The sequence below is a fragment of the Elephas maximus genome, chromosome 2 (assembly GCF_024166365.1).
Source record: "Elephas maximus indicus isolate mEleMax1 chromosome 2, mEleMax1 primary haplotype, whole genome shotgun sequence".
Taxonomy (NCBI): Eukaryota; Metazoa; Chordata; class Mammalia; order Proboscidea; family Elephantidae; genus Elephas; species Elephas maximus.
The window spans coordinates 118,034,381-118,055,869 of NC_064820.1; the positions used below are offsets into that span (position 1 = coordinate 118,034,381).

At 34.8% G+C, this 21,489-nt stretch overlaps 1 protein-coding gene across 10 annotated transcripts in view; it reads left to right on the top strand.

Annotated features, from left to right (window-relative positions):
- Positions 1-21,489, top strand: part of FER (FER tyrosine kinase) — a 477,482-nt gene that overhangs the window by 128,366 nt on the left and 327,627 nt on the right. For 9 of the 10 annotated variants that reach the window (XM_049857769.1, XM_049857753.1, XM_049857743.1 and 6 more), the window contains 2 exons: positions 10,641-10,763; positions 16,480-16,669. In XM_049857769.1, the coding sequence (XP_049713726.1) occupies positions 10,641-10,763; positions 16,480-16,669 (313 nt within the window). Of the gene's footprint in view, positions 1-7,683; positions 7,823-10,640; positions 10,764-16,479; positions 16,670-21,489 lie in introns of those variants that run through there. The other variant, XM_049857815.1, reaches the window with a different exon arrangement.

The following is a 21,489-nucleotide window of genomic DNA, read 5'->3' on the forward strand; positions in this document are numbered from 1 at the left end:
TATGTGAAAGGTTCCCTAAAAGATATTTTTCTTCACGAAAAGATATTTTTTCAAGATTATCCTAGCTGTTGTCCTTATCTCAGGGCCTAGTTGATGTATCCTTGTGGGTCCTTGTGAGCCTGGCTCTAGCTGTGTCACATTCTCTATGTTCAAGAACAGGAAGTAACGATTCTAATATTATTTCCTAAATCAGATGGCAAAGCACTGTGTTTATTATGCAATGACATTATAGCTGTGCTAAAATAATACAGTAAATGTTGACATTGCCAGACCCAGCACGGGAAAGTACTAGTCAGGAAAATTAGGAAATTTGAAATGGAATATCTCATCACAGCAGACTTTCTTCACAAAAATAAAAATGAAAATGAGGCTGCAGCCAAAATAAGTTTCTGAATGGTACATTTGTTAGCCAAGCAAGGAAAGCCATTTACCTTTGGCAAATTAAATAGTGTTTCATTGTAGTAACTGGAGAAATATGTTCAGATGAACTAAACTTGCTTAAGACTATTTGCCTATCAGCAAGTACATTTTCTTAAAGAGTTAAGACATTGGGAGCAACATCATTAGTCAATTAAAAAGCAAGGCACAATTAATTTGAGTGATTTCCCTTGACACTAATTGAGTCAGCAGATGTTACCAAAACTGCTCAGTTGTTTATTTGAGGAATCAGTGCTAAGTTCAGGTGACTGAAGAATTACTCTCTGCGAGTAATCTGTGCGGAACAACTCCAGATGAGAATATTTTTTTAAAATTTGAGAAAACAGTAATTCAGTACAGCATGAAGTGGAATCTATTAAGATGTGTTAACAACTGATGATGGTAAAAAATATTTGTAGAGCAGAAAAAGATTTAGTTGGACAAATTACAAAGCTTGTGAAAATTTAAAATGTTTAAAGCCTGTGCTTGTTCATTGTATTATTTATCAGCAGGTACTTTGCAGATAATATTTGAATCTAATTATATGTTATTGAATTAGTAATATAAACAGTGAACTTCAGTCCCTCTCGTGTACCTAACCTTCATCAGTTCCATGAATTTTTGTCAGAAATTGAAGCTGAATATCCTACTTGCAAAACTACACATGATGTCAATGGTTTAGAAGTGGTAAAATTTTCTTGTGATTTTTTTTTTTTTTTTTGAGCTGAGGGCTGATACTGAAATTTTTCTGAACAAGAACTGCCTTCAACCAGTGTATTGCACGCTAAATTCCAAAAACTTTAGAAATTAGCAGACTTGATAATTTTTATAGTGAATTTAGCATATTATTTCAAATCAAAACACGCTTGTATGAGAAACTTGTACCGCAGTAAAGTCATTTAGATGACAACCAGTGTGGAGTCACAAGTAGTATCCAGCTGCCTTATATATTTCCTTTGCTGTCAAATGTTAAAACAAGAAGACAGATTGCTTTCTCACCAGATTTGCGGCTGATATATTTTTCAAGCTCAGACTACAGTGTTTATGATTTTTAGAACTTGATATAAATTCAAACGATTTTTCTACGTTTCAGAATCTATTTAGCTGTGCAGTTGAGGAGCTTAACCTTCAACTGGAAGTGATGAATCTGCAATATAACGACATGCTAGAAAGCAAATATCAAGAGAATAATCTAATAAACCTTTATAAATGCCAGCTAAGTGATGAATATGCTCAATTACAATCATATGGTCATGGATTGATGTCAGCATTTGGCAGTACCCATCTGTGTCAAAAGACATTTTCAAAGATGAAATACATGAAGTCTTATTACAAAATAACAGTATTAACAAATGAATATTCACAGCTGATTTTGATGATGAGCAGTAACTTTGAATCCTAATAAAGTGGAATGTTATCACTCTCAAAAGATTTCCATCTTCTCATTAGTAAACTGGTATTGCACAAAATTGTACTAAATTTTTATTCTCTTTTTAATTTGCTGATTATATATTTGTGGCTATTTGTTTTCTCACTTGTTACATTAGCACCTACATAAACACTAAAAACAAAAACAGTTGCCTTTGAGTTGATTCTGACTCATGGTATCCTTGATTTTGCCTCTTGGACAGCAAATGCTAAAACATTTACTCTTGGCCCTTTACAGAAAGTGTTTGCTGATCCCTTTTGTAGGGGTTGACACAAGTTTAATCAATCAGGCTGTCTAACTTAACCTTGGTAATTACTGGGGTATCAAATACTGCAAATATTTTACCCAAAACTTTGATTTTACCAAGTCTGTTTTTGGTTATTCTCATTTACAGTTTTTGTTTGTTCTGTACAGTCTGTGGCTGAACATACACCAGAATTATGTCAGGCTTTGTTAGGAGAAGACTTTTAGAAGTGAGTGAGCTGGAAAGGTTGGAAAGATGTAAAATGTTAGAAGACAGAAGACAAGTTAGGCTCAATGTTCACTGCAGAATTATTCACAGTAGCTAAAACATAGGAACAACTCAAGTGCCCATCAACAGATGAATGGATAAACAAATCTGAGGTATATACACACAATGGAGTGTTATTCAGCTGGAAAGAAAAATGAAGTTCTGATATATGCTACCACATGGATGATCCTTGAAAATATTATGCTAAGTGAAATAAGCTAGACAGAAAAGGACAAATGTTTTATGATCCCACTTATAGGAAATACCTGGAATAGGTAAATCTATCTAGACAAAAGAAGATTGATGGTTACCAGGGGGTGGGGATGAGGGGGACTGGAGAAAAATGTCATTATAATGTCCATTTAAAATTGGTGAATTGTATTTTATGTGAATTATTTCTCAATTAAGATTTATTAAAGAAAGAAATCAAGGGGGAAAAAAAAGAAGACATGTTAGAAATCCAGTTTGAGTGAGAGAAACAAAGAAGTTAACTTGGAAGAAGGCTGATGGATTTATTGGATTGCAGGTGGATTAGGGTGTGTATTAGGAGATGAATGTATTTAATAAGAAACTCAAGTAACTTTTGCTTGGTCTGTTAGTTGCTATGATATTCTGTTTAGTCTAGAGAGAAAAGCTATAAAGATTTATGTCATGGTATAGAAAATCATCCATAAAATGCTATTCTGCTTCAATTATATTTTAAAGAAAAGATCACAAGAAATAGGTTATTTCTTCTGTTTATGTTTCAGTAATAGGTAGAATACAGGAGATGTCAGTAATGTTACTCCAGGCAACTGTAGTCCTTATTCCATTTGTTTTTTCGTTAACCCAAATGTCACAATTAAGTTGGCAGCATTGTAAATTTCATGTAAGAAATAAAAGATGTGAAGATGACTTATTCGGTAAGTCATTTATAGTTTTCCAGGAAGTTGGGTCTCTGTAAGAGTGCTGTAAGATTTAGATAGTGATAGCTCATAGCCAGTGCTTTGAAGCTATGAGAAAATGTTTAAAAAACCAAAAAATCAAACCAGTTGCCGTAGAGTTGATTTCTACTCATAGCGACCCTACAGAACAGAGTAGAACTTTCCCACAGGGTTTCCAAGGCTGTAATCTTTGTGGAAGCAGACTGCCACTTCTTTCTTCTGCAGAGTGGCTGGTGGGTTCAAACCTCTGACATTTTTAAGGTTAGTAGCCAAGCGCTTAACCACTGTACCTCCAGAGTGCCTGTAAGTGTTGTACTGTGTAAGTACTGAAAACATGCTATCCACATTTTTAAATTATTGCATATAGATAATAAAATCTACCGTATCTTACAAGAGGGTACACAATAAAATAAAAATTTTCCCTCCTTCTTTTTGTAGACTTCATTTCTACCTTCGAGGGTTAACTTGTGAAAAAAGTTTATGTATCTTTCCAGAATATATACAAGCATATGCATGTGTATAAATGGTTTTCATAAGTGAGATTATTTTATGCATATTCTTTTGCATCACCCTCTTTTTTAGCATATGTGAAACCTTAATGGTGTATAGTGTTCTCCCGCTTGTATGTAACATAGTTTAATTAAAAGATTTATTTATGTACAAATAGGTTATTTCCAATTTTGTCCTGTTACCAGGGGTGGATCCAGGTTTTGTTGGACATGAAACTTATAAAATTGTGGGTGAGGTTATCTTTAAGAAAAAGTACATCAAATACAAACATGAAATGAAGTACAGGGCCTTTGAAGGGATCCTGAAAGTGAGGGGCTTGAAGGTTAAGCCTCATTAGCATAAGTTTGCCTATTGTGATGCTGTAACAAACATCCTCATACTTACACCTTTGTGTACCTACAGAAACATATTAGGATAAATTCTTTATGGTGGAATTACCATAGAGGCTATGTAATTGTTAAGAGCTCAATTCAGGATTTCAACTGCCTGGACTCAAATGCTAGCTCTTCTACTTAAGGAGCTCTGTGACCTTGGACAAGATACTTAATCTCTCTGTGCTTCAGTTACTCATATGTCAAATGGGGAGAGTAAAAGTGTTGTTAAGACTTATATGAATTTAAAGTGATTAAAACTGTGTGTGGCACTCAATAAATGTCAATTACTATGTCAGATTTTTTTTTTTTCTTTTTCCTCTCCTTTTATTTTTTAGGAGCCCTGGTGGCAAGAAAAATTTAAGCACCTGTGTATCTGGTAGCATAGTGGTTAAGTGCTATGGCAGGTAACCAAAAGGCCGGCAGTTTGAATTTACCAGGTGTGTTCCCTGGAAACTCTATGGGGCAGTTCTGCTCTGTCCTCTAGGGTCTAGGGTCTCTAGGTTGCTATGAGTCAGAATCACCTTGACGGCAATGGGTTGGTTGGTTGGTTGGATGTATCATCGGAGCCCTGGTGGTGTAGTGTTTAAGAGCTTGGCTGCTAACCAAAAGGCCAGGCATTCCTTAGAAAGCCTATGGAGCAGTTCTACTGTGTCCTGTAGTGTCACTATGAGTTGGAATTGACTCGATGGCAATAGGTTTTTTAAAAAAATTTTTTGTTTTTCAGGCAGTGTCATTTTATGGTGGTTAACTGTTTTGCATCATAATTGTTTAGTATATCATTGATATTTAATTTAAATATAAACTAAGTTATTTGAACTATTAGTATTATAATTGTATATAAAACATATATAATAACACATGGTGAATAATGCTTTAAAATTTGTAGACGATTCTTACATTTATTAAGTCATATATACATAACGCTGTAATTACTAGGATACTGTTTCCTTTCCTTAACCCACTCCATACTAGATTTTTTTTTTTTTAGAAATGGTGGCAAGAAAAGGAAAACACTTTCTCCATATTATTCTATTCATCTAAATGATTTCTGCTTTGACTTTTGCAACCATGGATATGAAGATATTTAGGAATATTAAGAAGTTTTCACTTCAAAGGCTTACTTTTCCTCAGTTTTTTTAGTTGAGAAGCTTTTTGTATAAAGCTCAGTTATGCTTTGTCTGCGCCAAGGCTGTCAAAAGATAAAGCCTCCAAAAACTTTTCTTCACATGATCAGAGGCTAGAAGAGTAAGAAAATTAATATTATTGTTCCTTTTTCTCTGATGTCCGTTCTTTATTCTTGTCTTTTTTCCATCTTCTTCAGCCCTTCATTGCTAAACTTAAAAAACATGTCGTAAATTCTAGCATACCAACAGAACAGACCTGCCAGGGAACAGAAATATTGTTAGCTATCCTAGGCCCTTGTTTGAGCTTCTAATGCCTTTCCAACTCTTTAGGGAATCTAGAGTTTGTAGTAAGCTGGAGGTAGACTTTTTTCTTTCTGGCTTAAAGTTATTTTATCCTAGGCCCTTGCTTGAGCTTCTAATGCCTTTCCAACTCTTTAGGGAATCTAGAGTATGTAGTAAGCTGGAGGTAGACTTTTTTCTTTCTGGCTTAAAGTTATTTTAGCACAAAATAGAAATTTTAAAGAAAAGAAGTCATAAGTGCCACCTCATTCTTCTCACAAATGAGCTGACATGTATACTCAAAAACTTAACATATTTCTTCATTGATAGTCTTAAATGATACTTTTCAGGAAAATTACTAAAGGAAGTGGAAAGTGTTATGGATCTGGATGTTAATATACTATGCTAGAATTGCCTTGTACCAGTGGTCTGTGATAAATGGGGTTAGGTAATGTAAGGTGCTTTAAACTTGTTTGTTGCCGCAGTGGATCAGGGCTAGGCATTTACCTCATTCCTCTTTCTCTACTCTGTTTAAGAGTAAAAATACCAAACAAAACCCACCCAGTGCCATCGAGTAGATTCCGACTCATAGCGACCCTATAGGACAGAGTAGAACTACCAAATAAAAAGAGGGCAGCAAAACGATTAACCATGGTAACCATGATGTCCACCACAAATGAATGTCTCCCCTTGAGTTTTTCTAAATGATAAATATGAAGAAATGCTTGCAATATAAATCAATAATAAAATTTCTAGTTTTTTGCTTACTTTTAGAATTTATTATAATAGGACTCCTGTTGCGTAACATCAGATCAACACAAGTGTGGGTGTTTGTGTGTCTATAGATACACTTACCTTTTTTTCTATGATCCTCACCAAAGATAATAAATGCAAACCAATATTAATTTCTCATGAAACTGGCATTCTTCACATTTCCAATAAGTTAAAGTTGTTGGAAATAATATTGTTATGAAGGGCTAAACAATTCTAATTATGAGTAGTTCCTCATAAGGAAGCATACTTACCATATTACTTGTTCTTAATTGGGAATAATATGTAAATAATGAAAATATAACCTGTTCTTGATTTTTACTTAAAAATATATTCAATCCTGTCTTAGGAGCACCACTATTTTTTTACATCCGAAGGTCAGAAAATATTCTTTAAAAAAAGTAAGAGATAACTTCTAAACTTATTTTTCAGATAGATGTTTCTTATTTTACATGGAGCCAATAAAACTGGTTAATAATATAATAATAGTTATATTTATAGGGAAAATATTATACTTCAACTTTAAAAACATGCATCATAGTCATAGGACTATCCAAACAAAAATAAACCCAAACCTGTTGCCGTTGAGTTGATTCCGATTCATAGCAACCCTGTAGGACGGAGTACAACTGTCCCATAGTGTTTCCAAGGAGTGATTGGAGGATTCGAACTTCCAGCCTTTTGATTAGCAGCAGAGCTCTTAATCACTGTGCCATCAGGGCTCTAACTTGTTTTAAAATTTTCTCCATTTTATTAGAGGAAACGGAAGTTCAGAAAAGCTAAATCAGTGTTCACCTGGTGGTTTCTGGTTACAGAGCTGGTGTCTGTTACACCAAAATAAGTTTATTTGTATAAAACTTAGTAAAGGTGTAGGGTTGTAAATACAAATATTTCTCTTGACTTATTCTGATATGGTAAGGTGAAGTGATTATCTTGATGATAAATTTTTTACATGAGAGGAATCAGCCCTGTCCTAATGGCTCATGTATAGAGAAGGAAGACTTCCCTTACTCTACCACTGCAGTGTGTTTAGTATCAGTTTACCTCCAGAATTAGTTGGTGAGTGAAAGGCGTATATCATGTGGTTACCACGTTAAGGTGGCTCTTTACAGTTTTATTTTCTAGGTAATTCAGAATAATAGAAATCAGAAATGTCTTGGGAGTTATTAAGGAATTGCAGCAAAAGCTTAATGTGTGGGCTTCTAGTAAGAAAAACAGGACATAGGGAACTGAGTTGAGCACCTACTATGTGCAAGACACTGTGCTAAGTGTAAAGGATATACTATGAAGAGTAAGCCATGGTGCCTACGTCTTACAGTTTGGTGGGACTATGTATTTATTCCAGGATGGAGCGGAGGATATGGTACAGTGACAAGAATTGAGAAGAAACTAGGGAAAGGAAACAGTAATAGTCAAAGAGAGGAAAGAAGAAGAAGAAAAAAAAGGGTTGGAGGATAAAAGGTCGATGTCTCGTCTCCTAGAATGTAAGTTTCTTGACCAAATTTGTTTATTGTTGTCTCCCATCTATGTGTCTAGCAGAGTGCCTGACACAAAGAATGTGCTTAGTAAACACTTACTTTAAATGAATGAATGAAGGGTTGAGAAGAGAGATGAATGGGCAGTTAAGCTGGAAGAGAATAAGGGAAAAGTGTAGGGGAAGGAGGCAAAGGATAGAAAAGAGGAGAGAGAAGTGATAGAAAGAGAAAAGGAGCTTTCTATTAAATTCAGCTTTGATGTAGCATGGCCAAAGCAGTGGTGAGAAGCTGGTTCTTTGCTGTGTTACCTCCAGACTGGGATGACAGAAGGTGGTGGGGACAGGTTCTGAGGTAGGGTCCTTGTTGGAGACTTTCATGAGTTTAAATGATATGTGTAAGGCAGAGTTTTATAAACAAAGCAATATGTGAATGTTATTTACTTATTTATAATTGTTTAATTAATAAATAACTGGAAGCCAGGGGTTGAAATATAGCTTTCTTGAGAATGATCTCTAATTTTGTTACAGTACTGCCTTCTTTATTTGGTCGTCAGGAAATGAGCTATTCCACCTAAGTGGATTCTCTAGATAACTGAAGCTCATGTCGCTATTAAATTAAAAAACATCGTTTTACTGGATTTGATGCAAATCTTTTATAAATATGTGTATTTTCTTAAACAAAAATACTGATCTTAATTCGACCTTTGATGATTCTGGATCATATAAGAAGCATCATTGATGTTTTGCTATAGTATAATAAGGCCCTCAGAAACCTATTGAGATGTGCTGCTTATCTCTAAGCAAAATGAAATCATTTGAATTGCTATATTCTAAGATCTTTTGATTATGTCCCATAGTTATTCTGCCTCTTCCATCTCTATTACTGGTTTAGTAATGTAAGAAAATTAAATCTCTTCATGTTACAAGAGATAAAAATATTAACGTCTACAGAGTAAAATATTAAAGTCCCTTTTTGGCCTTAAATTATCCTCTACCCCAATCCTACTTCCCTTAGAATATTAAAAACCTGTTGATGAAAGTTTGGTTTGTTGACCTCTGGTTCTTCTGTGTGTTCACATACACATATACACACACACACACACACACACACATATACACAGATACACATAAATGTATTTAATATAATGGAACCATGCTTTATGTATTCTTCTGCATTTTGCCTTTTGATTTAAAAATGTGTCTTGGAGAACTTTATATGTCTGTATCTCATTTTCTTTTTTTTTAGTGGTTGTTTGCTAGTGTGTATCATAAATGTATTGAAATTTATTCAGCTATTTCTTGTTGATGGACTTTTAAATGTTTTCTAGTTTTTTTGCTTTGTCAATAAAGATGTTGCAACAAACATCTTTGTATGGACAGATTTTGTGCATATTGTACAGGTATTTTGGTAAGAAGTTTTTAGATGATAAAAGAATATTCTAATTTAAAAACTGAGAGAGAATTCTAAGTTTACCCCTGAAAAATTTGTGCCATTTTTGTCACAACAGTATATGAATATTTTTTTAAGAAAATAATATTAATACTAGAATTATGTATTTTTTAAGCTTGTCACCTTTAGTAGGTTAAAAATTACTTATTGCAGAATCTTCAGGTATTTAGTTGTGGGTCAGGTTGTACATATTTCCATGTGCTTATTGATCATTTGAATTTTTCCTTGATGAACCTTCCAGTTGTTTTTTTTTTGTCTGTTTTCATATTATGTGGCCTTTTTTTTGTAAAAGTTTTTCCTGCATAAAGAGGCTTTTTGCTAGTACTTTGCACTGCGACTATTTCTTCTTAGTTTGCCTTTTTATTTTATTTATGATATTTTTACCTTCTGGAGATTTAAAATTTTATAGACTTAGATTATTTAATATTTTCTTTTGTATTTGAGTTTCCTGTCTTGCTTTGAAAGCTGTGTATATTTCTGTGGTAGAAATATTTCTGGTAAGGGCCAGGTGCATTTTATGGAACCATAAATTATTCATGCCGAGAGTGTATATTAATTTTGTGTATTTGTTTATCTTCAAATCCATATAGAAAATACCCCTACAGCATTATTAGAATATGTAAAAATAAAAATAGCTTACCATGTACTTAAATTACCGAACAACTGAGCCTCAATTTCTTTAAAATAAGGATAGTAATTTCACTTTCTAGATAATTCAGAATTATCTATCTCATAGGATTGTTGTAAGGATTAAATGACATAGCATATGCAAATAATACTTGCCTACCATTTACTCAATGCCTACTAAGTATCAGTCACTGTATATACACTAGTCCATTTGTTCCTCAAAACACTGGTATGAGGCAGGTGTCACTGTTCTCAAATTACACCTGAGAAAATAGTTTCAATGAGCCCAGGGTCTCATAGATAAAAAATGGCAAAGCTAGATATGAACATATGTTCGTCCAAAAACAAAAACTGGGTTTTTTCACTGTACATTCTTCCTGGGACATGGTGGGTGCTCCTAAATTTATTTCCTTTTCTCTTCTTTCCCTACTTAGACCTACAAAGTGAAATAAGATTCTCCAGACCAGCACTGCAATTATTTTCTGCAATTATTGAAGTGTTCTCTTCTGTACTGTCTAATAAAGTAGCCACTAACCACTGGGCAGATATATCTGTTTAATACTTGATATGTGGTTAAGGCAACCAAGGAAAGGAATTTTCACTTTTTTTTTTAATTTAATTTGAGTTACTGTTTTGGACAACCTAACCCTAGATGAATGAAACTTTTTTTTTTCCTAAAATTTTTTTTTTTAATGTGTTAAGTGAGCATAATTAATACGCTGGTTGATAACGAGAAAACTGTTCATTCTAGGTTGAAAACTTTAGCAGAAGAACTTATGCAAACACAGCAGATGCTTTTAAACAAGGAGGAGGCTGTACTGGAGCTAGAAAAAAGAATTGAAGAATCTTCCAAGGCCTATGAAAAGAAGTCTGAGTGAGTAAAAGAAAACAATTTGAAGGAGAAAAGTTTAATTGATAATCATTTTACAGAAATACCTTAGTTATATGGTATTGATAGATGTAAATTTTAGTAACTTAAATTTTTAAATGTACAGCTTTATATAGTTGAGTTACTTTCTAGGATCCTAGAACAATGATTCTCTTGTTTTTGTAAATACAGCATACTGATCATGATATGATTTTTTAAAAATATTTATCTCAACATTTTAACAGTTTAGAACTGTTTTCTGAAAAATCCTCTGCTAAAAGCTGCCTTCACATTTCCTCATTCATGACCACCAGACCTACTGTGGATTCCCTTGTTAAGAATGTGGCAGGGAAAAATTGGCTTCTACTGTGCTCGAAGAAAGAAAAACTAATTAGAAAATAGCCATCTGTTTCACCCACAAAAATCAGAAAAAAAGATCTACTACTGCGAGCTAGGATTTCTTGAGTTCTTACCCTATGTCACATGTAATGCTGGATGTTTTGTACATATTAACTCACTGAATGTTACCTTCATGGGCTTGATGTGCTGTAATGGCCTCTATTTTACGTATAGGGCTTAGAGAGTTTAGATGACTTACCTACAGTCAGATAGACAGTAGTAAAATTGATGCTAAAAGTATGAGTTCTTGACTCCAACATGTCTGACTTTTTTATTGATCTTAAGATTTTAATAGCATTTTTCAGAGAATAAGTTAGATGTGGTTAGTATGTGAAGCTTTTCAGGGAATGAGTCCTATTTAATCCAAGTTCTGTTAGTCTTTGTCACCATGGAGTTTTTATTTTGTTTTATTATTAGTTTCAGGGCATAATCTTGAAAATGTTAAATATACTTATATAACTAGATAGTTATTGTTGAGTCTCATTAATTCAGACATTGGCAGGGTAGAGGTTTGCATTGAACTATATCTTAAAATATTTTGCTAAACAAATAGTATGAAAGGAATTCTATGGGAAATGTTCGCATTTCAATGTTTTTAGTGTTACTTGAGCATGTCTTTTTTGTGTGTTCAAGTATATGTGCACACATGTTTAAATACACATGTATATAATTAAAAACAATTTTATCTAGTTATTAAGGTAGGTTTAGAATTAGTTTTTCTTCACAACACTTTGTTAGCCTCATATATTACTTGAAAAAAATAAATGATAAAACTTCCCCACAGACATATTCTATAAGTTAGATGTTCATACTCTTAAATCATATCTAGATTAATAGATTTATACTAAATATTCACTTAGTAGATATAGCATTATTGGTCCTGTCAAAATATAACATAATCAAGAGTCTGAAGTCAAAACCTTTAAATTTGGATTCAATATAAATGCCTCTAAAGCATCCTCTATAACAGTGAGAAAAAAAAGTTACACAAGCAATCATTTAATAGTTTTAATTCAAGAAATGAATAATATGAAGTAAAGCTAAACTTAAAGAATGGTTCTTATGTGACTTTAAATTCACACTGACAAGAGCAGAATTTATGCTTATATAAGTAATGCAGGTCTTGGTTGAAGTGAAGCACCATAACACAAGGTATGCCTGTATATGTGATGTTTCTCCCCAGAGAACAAATTCGGCACCCAAGGATTTTAATGGGAACTGGTCATATAGGCACCTCTGCCTTTCACGTATCAGAATTTCAGACTCCCAGAAGATAAACAGATAATTATGTTTAGCATAAACCATATTGTTTGTACAGTCTAGGCACAGTGAGCCTGCCTAATCAGTTAGGGAAAGTTTTATATCAGTGTACGGAACTTTTTTCCAGCCAGGTTCCCAGATGCCAACCAAGCGCCAAGTTTGTTAGCAGGGGTTTCTAAGAACAGCAGCCTCAAGCCTGGTATGTTAACTCTTTTCTCACAGTACATCTATCCCATCTTCCTATAAGCAGAAGTCCTTGTGACATTTTTTAATCTGCCCAAATCATCTCACAAAAGCAGATACAGTTACTAGGACACCCCTTGCCGTTGAGTCAATTCCAACGGAGTACAGCTGCCCCGTAGAGTTTCCAAGAAGTGGCTGATAGATTCAGACTGCTGACCTTTTGGTTAGCAGCCGTGCTCTTAACCACAGCACCACCAGTAACTAGGATAGCAAATGATAAAAAACAGAACAAGATAAAATCCAAGGACAGCATGTTCAACATACTAGATGACAAGATATCCCACAAACCCCCAGAATATGAGTGTGAGGGGCCACATGACTAACAGCAGTAAGACTCATGCAGGGAAAGCAACTGTACATAGGAAGCAAAGAAAAGGAAAAAAAAGGGGGGGGGGAGCTTATGATGGTCTTTAAGAGCTGGATCTTGGATAGTTATAAGAGCAGAAATATCAATGAATCTCTAAAAGGAAACATCTATACTTGGAGTGGAGGACTCAAAAACCAGATCTTAAACTAATAATCAAAATTGGTAGAGGTCTATGTAGGCTCCCACTGAGGGTGAGAGAAAGTGGATTTTTCTTGTTTTAGAATTGTTCTAAGTCATTTTGGAAGACCCTGTTTATTATCAAGGCTAAAATAACATAAAATAATAGTAATACACAGAGATCAGAAACACCACGGAAAGTAATTTTTAAATACAGAATTCTTTCTCTAAACTATTGTCATGGGTTGAATTATGTCCCCCCAAAAATGTGTGTATCAACTTAGTTAGACCATGATTCCCAGTATTGTGTGGTTATCTTCCATTTTGTGACTGTAATTTTATGTTGAGAGGATTAGGGTAGGATTGTAACACCACCCTTATGCAGGGGCACCTTCCTGATCCAAGGTAAAGGGAGTTTCCCTGGGGTGTGGTCTGTACCACCTTTTATCTTTCAAGAGATAACAGGAAAGGGAAGCAAGCAGAGAGTTGGGGACCTCATACCACTAAGAAAGCAGCACCAGGAACAGAGTGTGTCCTTTGGGCCTGGGGTCCCTGCGCCTGAGAAGCTCCTTGACCGGGGGAAGATTGAGGACAAGGACCTTCTTCCAGAGCTGACAGAGAAAGAAAGCCTTCCCTTGGAGCTGATGCCTTGAATTTGGACTTGTAGCCTACTTTACTATGAGGAAATAAATCTCTTTGTTAAAGCTATCCACTTGTGGTATTTCTGTTACAGCAGCACTAGATAACCAAGACAACTATATAATATATATGGATTGTATTTTTTTTTTTTTTAATTGCAATTTGCTATGATGATGCAAGAAACCCTGGTGGTGTACTAGTTAAGAGCTACAGCTGCTACCAAAAGGTCGGCGGTTTGAATCCATCGGATGCTCCTTGGAAACCCTATGGGGCAGTTCTGCTCTGTGCTGTAGGGTGCCTATGAGTCAGAATCCACTCAAAGGCAACAGGTTCAGGTTTCATGATGATGCAATCCTTCTGTTATTTGTTTTGTATTAATAAAGCTAAAACTAATTCTTTTATATCCTTTATTTAACCTGTAGTCTTTTTTTTTCTGGCTGCATCTTGCTTGTAACTCTTTAACATTTTTCCTCCCTAAATTTCTAGTTTTAGTGGGACAGTAAAACCACTTCTGGTTTAGGCTTTTTAAATGAATCTAAAATGCATGTGATCTCTGTTGGCACTTGTACTGGTTTCCTATTGCTGCTGTGAGAGGCTACCACAAATTTAGTAGCTTAAAACAATACAAATTTATTCTCGTACACTTCTGGAGGTCAGAAGTCCAAAATGAGCTTTTTGGGCCTAAAACCAAGATGGTGATAAAGCTGGTTCCTTCTGAAGGCTTTAGGGGAGAGAATCCATTTCCTTGCCTTTTCTAGCTTCTAGAAGCTTTCCACAGCCCTTGGCTCTTGGGCCCACATGACATTGCCTCTGACATTGTCATTCTTGCTTCCATCTTATAAGGAAGCTTATGATTACATTAGATCCACCTGGATAATTCAGGATAATCTCCCCATCTCAAGATATTTAAGTTAATCACATCTGCAGAGTCCCTTTTTCCATGTGAGGTAACATAGTCACAGGTTCTGGGAAAAGGATGTGGTCACTTTTGGAGAACGGGGGCATTTTTCTGCCTACCACAGGTTTTAAGATAGAGTAAAATGTATGCTTTTTGCTCACAAAAATAAATGTTCTTTGAATGATGTTTGGATGTTCAGTTCACATTTACTTTTTTTGCAATTATGCCTGTTGGTCATTTTCTATTTCATTTTTGTGAGCTTATTTTTATTCTATAAATTATTAAATTTTGTATTTTTTCCAAGTCATTGTGAAATTTATTTGTAGAGAACTACTGGTCGCTATGAGTCGGAATCGACTCGACGGCAATGGGTTTTTTTTTTTACTGGTAACAGTAATGCTTCTAGAGTGTTATTATTTTCAAGTATACTTTTCTGTTAATACACTTGTAAAATCATTCACCCTTTTTTCTGACTGATCTGCAGATGTACATGAAAATGTATTTTTGCGATCTGTCTTAGTGCTGCTATAACAGAAGTACCACATGTGGGTGGCCTTAACAAGGAGAAATTTATTTTCTCACAGTTTAGGAGGCTAGAAGTCTGAATTCAGGGGTGCCAGCTCTAGAGGAAGGCTTTCTCTCTCTTCTGGCTCTGGGGGAAGGTCCTTGTCTCTTTTCAGCTTGTTTCTTGTTTCCTTGGATATCTTATGTGGCATGGCATCTCTCTTCTTCCATCTGTACTTGCTTGCTTAATCTGCTTTTTTTATATCTCAAAAGAGGTTGATTTGAGATACACCCATACTAGAACAACCTCATTAACATAACAAAGAAAACCCTTTCCCAAATGGAATTATAACCACAGGTGTAATTTAAAAAAACCCATTGCCTTCCAGTCAATTGTGACTCATAGCAACCCTATAGTACAGAGTAGAACTTCCCCATAGGGTTTCTAAGGAGTGGATTTGAACTGCTGACCGTTTGGTTAGCAGCCGAGCTCTTACCCACTGTGCCACCAGGGCTCCAAAACTACAGCTATAGGGGTTAAGATTTGCAGCACATATTCTTGCAGGACACAATTCAATCCATAACAACATCTTACCTTGGAAATTTTACATTTTTTTCTTATACTATTGTCTCTATCGCTCCCTCCCTCCCTTTCTTGTTTCCTGAGTCCCTGGCTCCCTTCCTGGAGTTGAAAACAAAGAGCCCTCAGGAAGGTTTAGATGCATTATTAGGATTATCTTCTCCAAGATCTGGTTCTTAAAAATTTATGTTCATAAAAGTGATTGTTTTAAAAATCAACTTTCTCTGAAAAAATTCTCTGAGAAGTCAAAATAGCCAAAGTCAAAATATTATAAAAGGAGTTACCAACTAATAAGCCAACCAGAATGCCATAAAAAAAAAAAAAAAAAAAACTCAGTGCCATCAAGTCGATTGTGACTCCTAGCGACCCTATAGGACAGAGTAGAACTGCCCCATAGAGTTTCCAAGGAGTGTCTGGCGGATTTGAACTGCTGAGCCTTTGGTTAGCAGCCATAGCACTTAACCACTATGCCACTAAACCATAGATCATAAGATCATAATAAAGCATCTTACATTTGGCTTTTGTTTCCAAATATTGCCTTATATTTTGTTAATGCTAGCATTTAACTACTGTGATGACTTAAAATCTGTTTAGGTTCATATTTCTTATGTTTCTAAAGGACTCTTAAAAAGAAGAAAATGAAAGCATAATATACATAGATATTGTTTCATTTAAAGAAGTTGAAATAATTTGTATTTAATTTTTTGTCTTTTAGTATTGTGCTTCTGCTAAGCCAAAAACAGATGCTTGAAGAGCTGAAACAATCAGTCCAGCAGCTGAGATGCACTGAGGCAAAGTTTGCAGCACAGAAAGAACTCCTAGAGCAAAAGGTGCAAGAAAATGACGGGAAAGAGCCACCTCCAGTAGTAAATTACGAAGAAGATGCACGATCAGTTACATCTATGGTAAGTAAAAGAGTAATCCAATGAAAAATTTGAACAGGTAATGTCCAGGCACTAAGTCAATACAAGAATTAATTCTGGTTTGCTAAAACAAAGCATTGCTCTTGTAAATGTGCAACTCCTATTATACTTGTCTGCAAATGGAAAATAGGTCACCCGGAGAGCACTTTCAGGAACTACCTGTAAAGTCATTGAAAAAAACTCTCCCCTCTTCCTTCAAAACTGAAAACAAAGACTACATTCTTACATTTCTCTCCACTCAGCCTCCTCGCTCTACCTTGAATGGTCCAGATGCGCTCCTGTTTTACAGTCTTTGCAAACCGTTTATATTTCCAGGGAAAGAGTGTTCCAGCCAGAGGGTGCATCCATCGCAAAGGGAACGAGGCTAGGAAACTAATGGAGAAACAGATCTTGGGACCTTGTGGACCATAGTTAAGAATTGTGTCTTTTCTCTGAGTGAAATGGGAGCCATTGGGGATTAGGGATTGTAACAGAGGAATGATGTGCTCTGACTTTTGAATTAAATGAATCACTGTGGCAGCTGTTTTGAGAATATACTTAAGGGGAACAAGGATGGAAGAATGAGACTATTGCAATAACTCAGGTGGTAGAAGATGATGGTTTGAGCAAGGATGGTAGCACTGGAAGTGTGAGAAGTTCTCAATGAATAAAGTCTCTGTTTTGCTTTTTTTTTTTTATAAGTCAAAAGTGCTTATGTATAGGACCCACCCTGCTCTGGTATGACCTCATTAATATGACAAAAGAAAACCCTATTTCCAAACAGAATCACATCCACAGGTACAGGGGCTAGGACTGCAATACATGTTTTTTGGGTATAGAGTTAAATCCATAACACTCTCAACCCTTTGTCTCCAAGGCCCTTAAGGAAGAATCAAGGGAGAGAGAAAAGAAATATAAAGGGGGGAGAACAGAAGAAAGGTAGCAAAAGAAATAGGTGAGGGAAAGAAGAAAGGTTAGGAGGATGAAAGGTAAGGAGCAGAAGAAAAAAGAAAATATAGAAATAAGAGGTAGGAAAAAGAAAGAAAAAAAGGGACTAGGAAAAGTGATATGGCAGAGAAGAATGCATGAGACAAAAAAGGCTTTTCATTCTCTGTTCTCTCCCTACCTTTCCCAATCATGTGCCTGGCTGACCCACCTATTGTGATAGAACCCACTTCCTTCTTCCCTTCTTCTCTCATTTCCAAGTTTCCATTTTTACTGACTGCTGGCTTGGGACCTTTTATTTTTTAAAACTAGGATTGTACAAGATAAGAATTTGTAGATAAAAGGCATTGATTATATTGGCATTTCTCACACAGTGTTTTGAATTTAAAATAAAAATATTTATTGAACCAAGCTAACTTAAAGGTGTCAAATCTTACAGTTTTTTGTTTTAGATACTTAGTAAAATTCATTCTCACATTTGATTAAATTCTTAGGGCAAGAGCCAAATTATATTTTGAGAAGATTTGTTTCCGTGTAATTATTAGAGCCCTGGTGGTGCAGTGGTTAAGAGCTCAGCTGCTAACCAAAAAGTTGGTAGTTCACATCCACGAACCGCTCCTTCGAAACCCTATGGGGCTGTTCTACTCTGTCCTATGAGGTTGCTATGAGTCAGAATCAACTTGACAGCAATGGGTATGTAATTATTTGAATAACGCCAAATTAAGGTGTTGATTCCCAAAAGTTTTTATGGGGAGGCATTGATTAAAAAAAAAAAAATGGAAAATTTAGACATTTACCCGAATAATTTAGTCCCCTAAACACAAATCTGAAGTATATTATTTATTGTAACATTTTTGGGGGGAGGGCGGTACATGGACATGGATGGGTATAGACATGCTTTATACACATAGTTGCTTCAGTTTTCTATTAATTATGTTGTGGATATTTAGATGCAGCTTATGTTTTTTTTTATGTTAGCTGTGTTTAATTATTACAGGTATTTATACTTTTTGATGTGTCTTTTTCAATTTTATATTACTTATAAAATATTCATAGTCTTTGCTATTTATTAGTCACCAGTGTAGGTATATTATTAGAAAAGAAAATTGCTAGATAACTCTATTATGTTCACTCATGGTTGAATGACGTAAGATGGAATTCAATCATTATGAAAACTCTTATTGAAATCCATTTTTTGCGCTCCCATTGTGTATAGTAGAATTATGTAAAGACTTTCCTGTAACTATAATCATATTTCATGTCTTATTTGATCATGTTTTTAGGACTTAATTCCTGAATTTAAATCTAATAAAGATTAATCGAACAAGAGATTCTATATTTTGATCAGGTAGCATTTTCTAGTATGATACAGTATTTTCTATCTTTCATTTATATAATTGTTTTAGTGTATTAAAAATTTATTTAACCAGAAAGGTTCTTTGCCAGCTTCTTTTGATAATAATGAAATCCATAAGTCTCTCTTGATTTCAAAGAAATATTTAATTATACGTGTGTATGTGTATACACACACGTAAACACACACACATATATATGTGATATACAAACATGTTGATTCTGACTTTTCACTAGTTATTTAACTTACAGCAGAAACTGATGTGTATGTAGGCTATGTGACTGGGCTCATTTCATAGTCACGTCTGGCATCATTAACAGATCCCAGTAAGTGGATTTATTTTTTTTGCCCCTCTTAGAAATATGGTCAACCTTGCGAATTTGTGTTCATGATCTGGAAAGCCCAGCATTTTGAAGGTTAAATGACATGAAAATTAATAAGGGATGGCTATAAAAACCCAGTCCTGTCGAGTCGATTCCAACTCATAGCGACCCTGTAGTGAAAGTAGAACTGCCCCATAGAGCTTCCAAGGAGCACCTGGCGGATTTGAACTGCCAACCGTTTGGTTAGCAGCCGTAGCACTTAACCACTACGCCATCAGGGTTTCCAAGGGATGGCTATAGAAGTGTGTAATATTAGTTTTGTAAGAAAGTGAAGTTGGACCCTGCATTGGCATGACATTTCTATGGCACTACAAGAAAAAAAAAAAAAATATTGGGGAAAAACTATGTAGACCATAGCATGTATAATTCCTATGCCCACCCATTCCCAAAACCCATTGCTGTCGTGACTCATAGCAATCCTATAGGACAGAGTAGAACTGCCCCATAAGGTTTCCAAAGCTGTAAATCTTACTTATGAATGTCTCATTATTTTCTGGTTTCTATTTGGTTATTCCTAATTTTGTTTTGCACGTTATTATTATTTTTTTGCTTTATGTGTAATCAACCTTTCTCTAGCTTTTTAAATAGATTTTTAAAGAGTGCTAAAAATTTAGCTACTTTATGCAACATGTTTCATTTTGGAGGGAGGGTTCTTCTAAACAAATTTATTTACTATTTATTACAATTCAAAATTTCCAAAGAAATCATTCTTTGAGAGACAATTAATTTGATTCATTAACATTTGGTAATGTTAAGTCATGTGTGTTAAGTTGTTCTAATTTGTCCTTTAAAGAAAAGTACTGAAGGAAAGGAACTGACCCTTAATTACTACTTATTTTATGTGAGACGGAGCCCTGGTGGTGCAGTGGTTAAGAGCTTGGCTGTTACCCAAAAGGTCCACAGTTTGTATCCACCAGCCTCTCCCTGAAAACTCTATGGGGCAGTTCTACTCTGTTCTACAGGGTCGCTACGAGTTGAAATCAACTTGATGATGATGAGTTTGGTTTTTTGGGTTTTCTGTGTGTGAAACACTGTACTAGATACACATCATATTATTTTATTTATACTGAGAAACAATCCTGCAAGGAAGGAGTTATTATTCTTACCTTTCAGATGCAGATATTGAAACCTGAAGAGATTAAGAAATTTGACAAATTCAAATGAAAAATTTGGGGTGGGGGGCTAAGGTTTAAATTTTATCCAAGTAATTGCTGTGAGTTGGAATCGACTCGACAGGAGTGGGTTTGGTTTGGTTTTAATAATTTTTTTTTTTTTTTGGTAGCTAAGCCTACAGATGTTTAGAGACCTTAATTCCGATACTCTCTGTGCCATTAACAATATGACCTTGGACAAAGTCACATTTTCTCTCTCAGATGAGTTTCCTTGTTGGTAAATTTTGGCAAGTTATAAAAAATTCTTAGACTTGATTTAAAAATTAAATAAGATAATGTTTGTAAAATCTTTAGCAATGTCTGACACATAGCTAAGCTCAATAAATGGTAGTTAAAATGAAAGAAAACATTACTATTTCATTTCCTAAATGTAGTTTTCCAGTGTTTTTATGTTGGAGGGCACATTGCACTTTAAAAATATTTTAGTTCTTTTAAATAATCTAATACAGAAAGGTGGTAAGAAATTACCAGCAGGTGGAGCTCAGTGTAAGAAAAACTAAATTCTGAAATGGAGATATTTTTTCATCTTATGTTTTAAAAATAAAGTCAAACAAATGCATACAGTTCTGAAATTTATATGTGAATGCCTTCTGTTTTTAACATGCCAGCCAGAAGTCATCATTCTGCAACATAGTTCTTGAAATATAGAAATCATGCTTTAGTTATTCTACATTTTTAATTATATTTTTAGATTTTTTATTATATCACATATAAGGTAACACTTTACCTCTTTAAGGTGTTAAAAAGCAAAGTTGTCACTTTGAGGACTAAGGTGCACCTGACCCAAGCCATGGTATTTTCAGTGGCCTCATATGTATGCGAAAGCTAGACAGTGAATAAGGAGGACCAGAGAAGAAATGATGCATTTAAATTATGGTGTTGGCAAAGAATATTGATATACCATGGACTTCCAGAAGAATGAACAGATCTGTCTTGGATGAAGGACAGCCAGATTGATCCTTAGAAGCA